A 12,291-nucleotide genomic window follows, 5' to 3' on the forward strand; every position below is an offset into this window, starting at 1 on the left:
TGGCCTCATTCACAAGATCTTCAAAACCAAGGGGGAAGTTTTGAAGTCTTTGTGAATGAGGTCTTAGTTTGGAAGCTGCCACCTGTTCATCAGGCCTGCCCCAGGCAGATAGCAGAATGGCCAACAGGCAAGTGGAAGTTGCACATTACATTCAACATCCAGTGGCCATACTGGATTTGACCTGGGTCTTTCCAGTATCAAATTAATTCAGCACAATAATAAATAATAATAATAAACTTTATTTATACCCCGCTACCATCTCCCAAGGGACTCGGGGCGGCTTACATGAGGCTGAGCCCACAATACATCAATACAAGCAATAAACACAATACGAAGCAAAATACAACTACTAATACAAAGCAATTAAATACAACTACTAATACAAAGCAATTAAAATAAACCTCATATACAAATAGCATAAACATTGCACAATAGCATAAAACACATTTAAAACTATGGCTGGACCAAATGTAATCAAGTTAAAAATAATGCTGGGCATGAACAAGATAGAGGAGGTGGGCGTTGGTTGAAACGAACAAGCAGTCCTAAATCAGTATAAAGTGCTTTTAGAGGACATGATGCTAAGGGTTCACTATTCTGGGAAGGCACACTGGAACAACCACGTTTTCAAGCTCCTCCTGAAGACTGCCAGAGTTGGGGCATGCCTGATGTCCTTAAGAAGTGAGTTCCAGAGTTGGGGGGCCACTACCGAGAAGGCCCTCTCTCTTTCTACACTTTTTCCCCCCTGCTCTGTGCCTAATGCATTTACCTTTATGTGGGGCATTGTTTAAAACACAGGAGCTTTCATTTTTAAGGGGTTTTCTGGATGCGCCCTCAGTCAATTGTAAACTGTGTATCTTAACCAGCATTTTATTGCTGGTCTTGTATATACTTTGTAATATGTACTTTAATAGTATTGTGTCTGTTTTAACCATGTTGCACCCTGCCTTGAGCAGCAAGGAAAAACGGGTAACAAATAAATGTATCATTATCATCATTTAGTATTACTCTGATATTGTATCTTTTATTGAGACTAGCTGGGGCCTCTTTATGCCTCAGGCTTAAGTCAGACTAGAGAAACAGTTGCTTGGGGTAGGATGCCGATCCGCTGTATTCCATTCCCTTCAGGGACAGATAGCCAGGATCTTATTTATTTCAGTTGCAAGTCCAGGATTCAGGCTCATCAAGTTATGTGGATAATTGACTCAGTCCTTCTAGCTAGGGCTTTCAAAGCACCTGCATCTCCGTTGTGGCTAAATGCCAGTGTCTTAAAGTGGCTTCAAACCCATCCTGTTGTAGTCCCTAGCCAGCAGCCTTTCTTACAGATATTTCTCTGACTTGTTATCATGCATTTCTCCAGCAGATGGCATTCTTAGCCTAAATATATTTTTAATAGCTTTCCGCTTTAAAATGATGAGCCAAAGAGACAGGTCTATGGGTTGTTCCATTGAAGCCAAGTTCACAAACTTATCCAAAAGTAGATTCATTCTTCATTTCCTATGCCCCCTGCACCCCTACACTGATGGCCTTCTCCTCCCAAATAATGTTCACTTTCCTTTTGAATCTGACCTTTTCCACTCCACTCCTTCTCCTCTTCATGCACCAGATCTATTTCTGGGTTCCTTGGCAGCCTTCCTAAACCTTTGATAGCTATATCAGGTGAGGGTGAAGATGGAGCAATTCCAACAATAATTATCTTTCTCAAAAGTTGTGAACTATCTTGTGAAAAAGGCAGGATACAAAAAAACCCCCAAGCAAACCAAATACTATCTGAAATTGGAATTAAAAAACAACATTAGAAGTGACTTATCAGGATGACAGGATGCTTTAAAACCATGGCTGACATCCTGTTCAATAGTTACAACATAGTAAGCCAGACTTGCAATCATGTACATTTTGGGGAGGACCATATATAACCCAACAAACCACCTTCTTGAGCAAGGTAGCACCCCAACCAAAGGGTTTCTGAGATGCCGCACACCAGGAAATGATAACTGCAGCACTTCTAGTTGTAGAGTGCATTAAGACAAGCAAATGTGGCAGAATCCCAAGGATTCTCTTCAGCAATTCTTCTCAATGTGCCAAAACCAGAAAAATACTGCATTCGTTGTCTCACATTGCCTCTAACTGCAGTGCCTTGGGATCACTTTGTTTTGGGCACTGCCTGGCTTATGAGGTAGGATTTTAGAGAGCATGTCATAGTTATATCTGATTATTTATTTATTTATTTATTTACAGTATTTATATTCCGCCCTTCTCACCCCACAGGGAACTCAGGGCGGATTACAATGTACATATACACGGCAAACATTCAATGCCATAGCCACACCACGTATAGACAGACACAAAGAGGCTATTTAACATTCCACCTTTTTCATGAGGGTATTCTGGCCACCAGGGGAGCTGTCGCATCACCATCCATTTGTGACACTGATGAAGTACTTCCTCATTGGTTGTACTAACAAGGCCGATGGGAGTTGTAGTCCAAAAACATCTGAAAGGCTACAAGTTTCTTGTCCTTCTATTATCAGCAATCTCATTGGTATAAATGAGTACTGTAAGTATATGCTGAACAATGCTGAACAATGCATAATATATGTACTTCTCCTAAGGGGGTAAGAGAAGAGTCGGTTGTTCTTGTCATGCTCTTTCTTTTAAAAAAAACCTGGCCCTTTGGCACCTCAAGTCCCTTTATTATTCCCTTTTTCTAATTGCTTTTGAGCCTCCAGAAAACTGTGCATATTCAGAACATGAGGGTGCAATCCTGCTGAATGTCAGGCAATTGCTTCACTTCTAAAGGCAACAAATCCTAGCCAGGGAAAATGTGGCAGCAATGATAATGGCCGACAATCCAACTTCTTGCAATGCAAATCAAAACACTCCCAATAGATGGTCATCAGGCCTCTGTTTAAAAACATCCATAGGCAACTCCATCACATTCCAAGGCAGTGTATTCCATTGTCAAACAGCTCTTACTATCAGGAAGTTCTGTTTAGATGGAATCTTTTTCTGCAATTTGAATCCATTTTTTGTGGAGCAGCAGAAAACAAGCTCGCCCCTCCTATGACATCCTTTAAAATATATTTTTTAAAAACCTTCCAGAAGATGACCCCATCCGCCCTTCTTTTCATCCCAAGACATAGCAAGGAGGTCTGTGTGGATGGTGGGGAAGAAATCTCAGGACCAGTAGGTCAGTGTGGGGACCTGCTCTGAAGTCCCAGGTATTTTGCCCCTCTTCTAAATCCCACATTTTGGTGCTGCCAAGCTTGCCTCCCCCTCAATTTGGAGTGAAGCCTCCTTCTCTGGAGGTTTTTTAACAGAGGCTGGATGGTCATCTGTCAGGGGTGCTTTGATTGCATGTTATTGAATGGCAGGGGGTTGGACTGGCCATTGGGGGTTGGACTTGTGGTCTCTTCTAACTCTATGATTCTAATGAGGAATGGTCAGTGAGCTTTTGGAGACTTGTCATCCTCTGTGATATTCCATGGATTTTGCCCCAGGAAGAAAACAATCCCATCAGAGAAATTCTGTCAGGTCTGTCAATCACTGGTTTTATTTTTCTGAAGCCCCTTCCACAAAGCTGAATAAAATCCCACATACTGGAAGATATGGCAGCGTGAACTCAGATAACCCAGTATTCTGGGTTATATGGCTGGGTGGAAGGGCCTTCAGAGTTCTCTGCCACACCACATATCTCCTCTGGTGACTGGCAGGGGCCATTCCATGTGTTCAGTCTTCCAAGGTTACCTGCACATTCTCTAAAGATTGGCATTGTTGCTTGTGTTGCTATTGCTCATTGTCAGTTATGAGGAAGAGAATATCAAACCAATTCTGTAGCTTCAGTAGTTTCTGGTTCTTCTACTTCTATGTGTCACATTCCTTCAAATGTCTACCTCCTGTATTTGGAATCTGAGATGCTCAAAGAAATTTCAACACAGTTTTTCTTTATCTATATAAATAAAAATGTAATGTTCATTTGTGGGATTAACATAACTAAAAAATCACTGGACGAATTGACACCAAATATGGACACCATGCACCTTTCAGGCCAACGAGTTACCATCACTCATAAAAACACTGAAAAACACAACAGAAGAGACTTAAAAAGCCAAAAAACAAAAAATACAACACATGCGCAAAACCACATGTGTACACTAACACACATATACACAAATATATACACACACAAAACCCATATACACAGACTGGGCCACAGCAATGCGTGGCAGGGGACAGGTAGTGATGTGATAAATCCGTTTTCTCATATATTGCCACAATCAAAATAAATCTTCAAATGATCAGTTGTGCCATTTTATTACAATTATTTTGTTTCATTTAGGATTTACATATACAATATGCATCTTGGGCTTCAGATATTTTTTAACCAGGGGAAAAGCACATTTTGTATGAGCTCAAATCACTTGACTATGGGGAAACAACAAATCTAATATGTGTGCAAAGACACAGAACACTGTCATCATGACTTATTGTCATTGGGAGCATCAACTTGCATAAAGAAGCCCAATTTCCTTTTAATGACATCCAATCTGGCAGCCATCACTCAATATTTCTGTTGGTACATAGTATTTCAACAATAAGCTGAATGATCTTTGAAGCAAAATAAACAGAAGACTGAGAGTTGTGGATTGTCATTCTCAAAGTCTTGGCATGAATGTTTAAAAGTGGCTAGGTTGCACATGTTTGACTGCTTAGCATGGCTTAAATGCTAAGTAGTTAAATATGGTTTGAAGGGATACTCTCCCACATTGTTCAGACATCATCTGTTGCCTATTAAATTGGAACTGCATGCATTTGAAAAATGTCAATTAATCAACATTTCTTCCTTAGCAATAGTCTGTAGAACATTTAAAAAATAGCCCCAGTTTGAGAAAGCCACCTACTACCTTTGATAATTTAAAATCCCATTATCCAGCCATTCTTACATCAAGAAAGGCTGGATTTTTTGTGCTATTTCAATACAACAATTTAAAAGGAAATGTGCATATTTGTGCTATGAAGAAGAATAAAGACCACCGATCAATAAATACAGAGCTTTTATTTATCAAGAAGTATACAGCAAGAAAATAACACACCATTCCTAAAAGCAGGACTCTTCCTATGCATAATATTTAAGTTTCAGACAATAAGTCTGAGACAATTCCATGCAATTTCCAGTCATAACAACTAATATCATTTTCCAGTAAGCTCACCAGTGGGTTACATATCTAGAGACAAGAGAGAGACAGATATCAACTGTAATGAAATTAGGAGCCCAAATCCTCACTTACAGAAAAAGGATGACGATCAAATGAAAATACATTCCTTGTGTTTTGTTATGATCAAGGCTTATTTATTTCAAATCACCTCTTCGCTTGCAGAAAGAATTATTTCTCCAAAAGTACAGTAAATGGCACAGCAAGAACCTCAGCTTCATCTAAAACTCGATCGCATGTACATTCTGTTCATTTCAAAAAAATGTGTAAGCAGAATTGCAATAAATAATGTCCCAGCTACACATAAATAAAAAAACAATCACAAATAAATTCCTATGTTTTGACAATACAGCTTTTCTGATAAATAATGAAATTTTATTTTAAAACTCAATACAATCTCAATCATCTACTCACAACAGACAACCCTAAGATCACTCTAGTCAGAAAAACAGCATGCAAAAATTGGGGGAAATAACTCAAATTTGATGGTGATCTCTCTCTCTATGCCCATATTGCATATGCATTTTTGTTTTGTCTTATCACATCCTAAAACTAACAAGAAAGACAGCTCCTTTAGTTGGTCTAGGCAAAAACTATATTTATATAATACTACACATTCCTGTTAGTACCCCCCACCCGCCCCCAAACACACACACATACACACAGAGCCCACTTGGCATTCTCCGCTGCAAGAAGGAAAGTCTACTATCCATCACAGCAATGTCATTATTCCTGTAAAATAATTGTTTCCCGTTCACACTGGACAGATCCAGAAGTGCTGCTTTTTCTCCTCCTCTTTGGAAGATAGTGCATTGTTAGCGCATTTTATAGTCATTCGATACCGAAGTTTCACAAAGCTGCCCTTTAAAATCCAAGTCTATTGAGAAATCCAGGTCACGCTGTAAAAAAAGAAAAAAGAAAAAAAGGAGATGTAAGATTTAGATAGGCCATATCTGAATAATATCGGCTCACAGCAGCCAAGTCAAACAAGCAGTTGCTTCCTAGGTCTTAAAGATCTCTTCTACACAGCTGTATAAAATCCGTATTATCTAACCCTTCTACACTGTCATATAATCCTGATTATCAACACGGATAATCCACATTATCTGCTTTGGCCTGGAATTTATGTGTCTACACTGCCATATAATCCAGTTCATAGAAGATAATGTGCTCTGTGGAGGCCAGGGAGGCAGGCCTTCCCTGTCACACTTCCGGGGTCACTGGCCGCCACTCGACGTAAATATTTAATATTTTTTATTAATATTTTCAAAAACCTGCAAAACAGCGAGTCCGCTAAAAGCGAACCGTGAAGTAGCGAGGGAACACTGTAATGCCAAGTAAATTTGCTCCATTACTGTTATGTTTGGAAAACAGCTGTTAATGAGCTTCTGTGTCCATTCAGATATAAAATACAAACCTACCTCATTTTTTACATTTGGTTTCATGGATATGGTTCCATAAATTTCTTCACCTCTTCTAACAGTTAAATAATCCTCTAAGTAAAATACTGTTTGTTTCCAATGTGTATAAGGAGCGTCTGGAGCTACAAAAGAAGACACATTATAATTATCTGCATTTTAAAAGTTCAGGTGCAAATTATTAAAATGTTTTTAGAACCACTAAGCCTGAAGAACTCTGGAAAATAGCTGAGAAGCAAATAGTGAACAGAGTCACAAAGCAAAGATTGTGTAAAGTCTAGTTCAATATGCACAAGAAGAAGCCCCAACAACAATGCCTTACACATGTAAAGATTTGTGGAAGTTCAGCATGTGATCAAGGAGGTTCAACAGCCAACCTTACCACATCTTTTCTGGTAGTAAATAGCATAGTATTTTAATGAAAACAAGCTTAGTGACAATAATCATGAACCACATGTGAACATAAGCTAGTAGCAGTGTGGAGTCAGTACATCGCACTGTATATTACATATTTCTCAAAGTATCTGCAGGGCATAAATATGAGCATGTGTTGAGTGCCAAGAGATTCAGGCCCTCGGGGAACAAGTCTGTTCATCAGAAACCATGTGTTGTTTATATTAATTACTAGGGTGAAATGAGTAGTGCTGTATATCAGAACTAGCCATGTGGGGAAATGTGGCAATTTATGGCGGCCAAATTTAGGTGCATACATTGGATACATAGGATAAAAGCCAAAATCTCCAAGAAAAACTTTATCTAAAATATATATCTGGACTGGAGGTATCTCAATGCATAGATGAGACGGTAATGTAAGAGAAGGATTTAGATTTCATACCCACTAGCCACTTTTTTCACTGAAGCTGAAATTTATACAAATTCCACTTAACATTTGTACCTGCGCCATTTAGCGTGGAAAAAGGTGATAGAAAAGCCTTCAAATCCAGAAAGCAAACAAGTGTTGGGGAGCATCTGGTTTGAGTTGTACCAGCATTAAGGGATAAAGACTGAAATATTTTTGAATGCAGACATGATGGGAATGGATGGTTTAAAAAGCTGAAGGTCCTAAGGAAAAGGCGCATGCCAAAGGTATTTGGAAACTGACACTATCGATAGGTATTTCCATGCTCATATCAAAGTAATAGAAACAAACCTCCAATGAAGGAGAGTCTAATGTTTTTCAGATATAAAAATTATTTTTCTGTTGTCCCAGAGTATTTAAAAGCAATCCAGCTTTTCACAGCCAACCAGTGTCTATTTGTGTGTCTTTAAAAAATCCAGGATACATTGCAGCAACATAATACCACAAACCCAGATGTGGTTCTATATTTGCAATTCAACCACGTTCCCTGGGCATTCCTCCGCCTCTTTGCCAAACGGAAGGGATGAACACAACATTCTTCACTACTACACTACTGTTTCCTACACCCGTATCAGTCTGTTTATATGGACTTCATTCCACTCAGTAAAATCAGCATTTCTACACAATGAAAAAACTGCAAACCATGGTGCCCTTCACACGATGCAAGCTTCAACTATGGGGTAGAGATATTTTACCTTTTCTAAAGTATTGGTTTCCCCAACAATTCCTAAGCCAGTTGGCAATTGACTTATTTTTAATTTCCCCATGTAGAGATGGGCAAAATGGCCAATTTCCCCTTGTGATGTTAATCCTTGTTTCCCGCTTGTAAATAAAACAATGACGCCATGTGTGGGAGGAGCCAAAATGCCAATTTCCTCCATGAGCCCAATGCAGAGGCTTGAGGAAAAATCTGGGTTAATTCAAAACCAATTTCTAGGATCCTCTTTTAAAAAGATAAATAAAAAAAAATCATGGAGGGACAAGGGAAGGAAACAATTTCTACCGTGTGATGGAAAATCAAATGGAGAAATCCTAAAGAAAGCAGAGAAAAGGAGAAGGTGTAACAGAGGTAGGAAAATCATCCATTTAATTTCCAAACAAGGCATTGTGAAGCTTAAGAGAAAACCAATGATCCCATACGCTTTTTTTATCCCGTGGGATGAAGCCCTATGTCTATCAAATCCAAACCCAATCTGGTCTCTCAGAGTGGCAAGGCTCTGTTTTGTTTTTGTTTGAAAGATTCTTCCCCTTATCGCCACTTCACAGCGTTCCCTGAGCTGTGATTGATTGAATTACACCGGGACTGTGGCACAGCTGGCTGGGAGTCAGCTGCATTAAGATCACTACTGACCAAAAAGGTCATGAGTTCGAAGCCAGCCCAGGTCGGAGTGAGCTTCCAACCAATTTGTGTGGCTTGCTGTCAACCTTTGCAGCCCGAAGGACAGTTGCGTCTCTCAAGTAGGAAATTTGGGGACCGCTTCTGCGGGGAGGCTAATTTACGATGCCATAAAAATCTCCAGCAAGCATGCAAAGAATGAGAAAGTACTTCATCAGTGTTACAAATGGATGGTGAAGCGACAGCTCCCCTGGTGGCCAGAATACCCTCATGAAAAAGCTGGAATGTTAAATAGGCTCTGTGTGACTGTGTATATATGATGTGTGTCTATGGCATTGAATGTTTGCCATGTAAATGTACATTGTAATCTGCCCTGAGTCCCCTGAGGGATGAGAAGGGCAGAATATAAATACTATAAATAAATAAATAAAGCCAGGTTTGCCTACTTTTGTCATATGTTCTGCAGTTGATGGTGGTGGTGATGGAAGGGTTAATGTGAGTATTAGTTCTAGAGGGTTTGGTAATCTGTAAGTGGGAGTTCTTGGGTGAAAGCAATTAAGGGTGGAGGTATGCAAGAGATGGGTGGCAGCTGGGTGTTACTGGATTTAAGGAGCTAACCTTGAGACTCATGTTTGGGAGAAAAGTTATCTGTTGCATTTTGGTGGTGGATGTTGCTGGTTTTTCCCCCAGGTCTGTTGGATTTTCGGTATCCTGACCTGTCTCCTGTAATCTTGGAACCTTGAACCTTTGGACTGGCTTTTGACTACAGTATAGACTCTTGATCCCTGGACTCTGTTATTGAACTCTCGCCGTTTGACCACTGGACTGGACCCTTTTGACTATGAAGTTATTTTTGCTATCAGTTTTTGTTTATTCTGTGGCTGAGTGCTATATTTATGTTTTATGTTTTGGACTATAAAAACAGCCAGCAAGTAAGTAAGTGCTGTTTTAATTAAACCGTTTGATAAAACTGGGAGTTTGATTCATCTCTACCTAAATAAGGCAGAGCCCTGGCAACGTGACACCTTCTTCCCTTGCAGTCTGCAACTGGAATCGGTGCTAGAATACCATGCTGAGAGTGGGGGGTCCACCAGGAAGGGGAAGTTTAAATCTAACTCCCAGAAAATAAAGAAGGGTGCTAGAAGGATTTTTTGCATATCGCTAAACCTGTGCAGACTGTGAAAAAAGTGTGTCTTGACATTTTCCTCTAATGCCTATAATGATGGTACCTTGTGCACAATGAAAACAAATTTTTCAAACAAGAGGCCAGGACTGATAAAACCCTTTCCCAGAGCTTGCTTTCTTCCTGGCTCTGATGAATAAATTAGATGGGTATCAAGCACAATGGTACTTGTTGTAGTAGTTATATATATCTTTTCCTTTTCCAGTGAGGGTGACTTACAAAAGTTAATATAGATTAAGCAAGATTTGGCCTGATGGAGTGGTCATTGTGTATCTCTGCAGTTGCAAGTTACTCTGCAGTTGCAGTTACTGTGGCCTTACGGAAATGAAAAATGCCGGCTTTCAACTTCCTGAGATACATAGTTAAGGCATCCATCCCCACAAGCCAGGAAACTGGTCAGTACACTGAGAACTGCTGAATGCATTTTTAAGCATGGCAGTCTTAGTATCAGTAATTTGGGTGATATACTCTGCAATAAAAATTTAATTGAAGCCATGCCTTAGGGTAGCTGGAAAATTCATTGTGCAATCTTTCTTGAGTGTCAAAATTCCTCTCCCTCTGATGGGAAATCAATGCCTGAGTGGCTAATTGTAGTATTTTTCATAGCAAATACAAAATAAAGTTGCTATATGGTCTGCAAATTGAGCCATTTGCTCAGCTTTGTAAAATGATCATGACTAGGATAAATTTCCACTTTGAACAGCCCAGTCCTAGTCAGTAATCTGTTTGTTACAGTCACATCATCATTTTACGAATGGATGGACCCTCCAATCTCAGCAGAGGTTTCCTTTTCATCCATCAGTGCTGATGGTCATGTGACACCGGATGGCTCCAGGTGAGATGATGATGATGATGATGATGATGGACTTTTATTTTTATTCCCATAGGGACTTGAGGCAGCGAACAATAACATAACACAACCCAATAAAATTAAAAGCAAAGCAAATAGAAATATTAAAAAGCAAATATTTGTGTCATAAATATAAAATCAGAATATAATTAAAGTACAATAAGCATACAATTAAAATTACATTTAACACTCAATATCCCCCCCCCCCCAAATCCCACCCAACCTCCTCCAGTAGCCTGCCCCTCTTGATCCCCCAAATGGCTGTAAGCATTCATATGTCTGCACCATAAAATGTGCAATCCATAGTTCTAAATGGTTCTAAAGTACTTATAAAACTAAAGTTCTGGTGGTGAAAACTAGGAGGCGCTGGTGCTTTGCTTCTACAGTGTTGCTAAAGTTCTGGTGGTGAAAATTTCAGTACTCTGACAAAATTTTCAAAATTTCATTATAAATGGCAGGTACTAATTGGTTCTGTCATAAAAATCATCAATTATGAAATAATAATGAAATTTTGAAAGTTTTATTAGAGTTCTGAAATTTTCACCACCAGAACTTTAGCAACACTGTAGAAGTAAAGCACCAGCGCCCCCTAGTTTTAGTTTTGTAAGTGCTTTAGAACCATTTAGAACCATGTATTGCACATGCCTTATACATATATATAGAGAGAGGGGGGGGGGGGAGGGAGAGAGAGGGGTAATTAAACATCAGGCAGGAGGGTGGTCAGTCACTGCAGGGGAAGGTGAATGGAGGTTCAGAAGATGAGGCACATGGGGCAAAGCAGAGGATAGGAGCATGCTGAAGGAAAGCAGGGAGGTGAGGCAGTGGTAATGGCGTTTCTTTTTAGGTGAGCAACAAAATTTGGTGCTACGATGTGCTGCTGCTGTGGCATTGCTACTCCACAATATTATTATTATTATTATTATTATTATTATTATTATTATCTTTATTTATAGCCTGCCCTATCTCCCTGAGGGGACTCAGGGCGGTTTCCAACAAAGGTGGCAAATATTAAATGCTAAACAAAAAAATCAAATCAAAAACAATAAATAAGGACAACATCAATATAAACTTTTAATGACAACCCCAAAATAACCAGCATTAAGAACTTAAGTGTACATAATATAACACTTCAGACACACCTACTATTTGATAAAATCTAATGAATAAAAAGCATTAAAATATAGAGTAATTTACTGCGTCCAACAGGGTTGAGGTAGATTTCCGGTATCTAAACCAGGGTATGTTTAACAATGTACTAGTCATCCTCCTCTCCATAGGATAAGGTGAATAAATAGGTTTTATAAAACTTCTTGAAGGAGAGGAGAGAGGGGTCATTTTTTAGTTCTTTAGGGAGATTATTCCAAAGGCTGGGAGTGATCATGGAAAAGGTCCCCTCTCTCATCCCCACCAGAAAGGGGTGGGACCAAGAGCA

At 39.4% G+C, this 12,291-nt stretch overlaps 1 protein-coding gene across 1 annotated transcript in view; it reads right to left on the reverse strand.

Annotated features, from left to right (window-relative positions):
• Positions 1–5,037: 5,037 nt before the first annotated feature.
• The window catches only part of PRMT8 (protein arginine methyltransferase 8), a 68,501-nt gene continuing 61,247 nt past the window's right edge, over positions 5,038–12,291 (reverse strand). Inside the window, exons 9-10 of the mRNA XM_060778079.2 lie at positions 6,635–6,756; positions 5,038–6,112 (exon numbers count right to left, since the gene is read on the reverse strand). Coding sequence (XP_060634062.1) covers positions 6,029–6,112; positions 6,635–6,756 — 206 coding nt within the window. The 3' untranslated portion in view covers positions 5,038–6,028. The remainder of the gene's footprint in view (positions 6,113–6,634; positions 6,757–12,291) is intronic.

This window comes from Anolis sagrei, chromosome 5, assembly GCF_037176765.1.
Source record: "Anolis sagrei isolate rAnoSag1 chromosome 5, rAnoSag1.mat, whole genome shotgun sequence".
NCBI lineage: Eukaryota > Metazoa > Chordata > Lepidosauria > Squamata > Dactyloidae > Anolis > Anolis sagrei.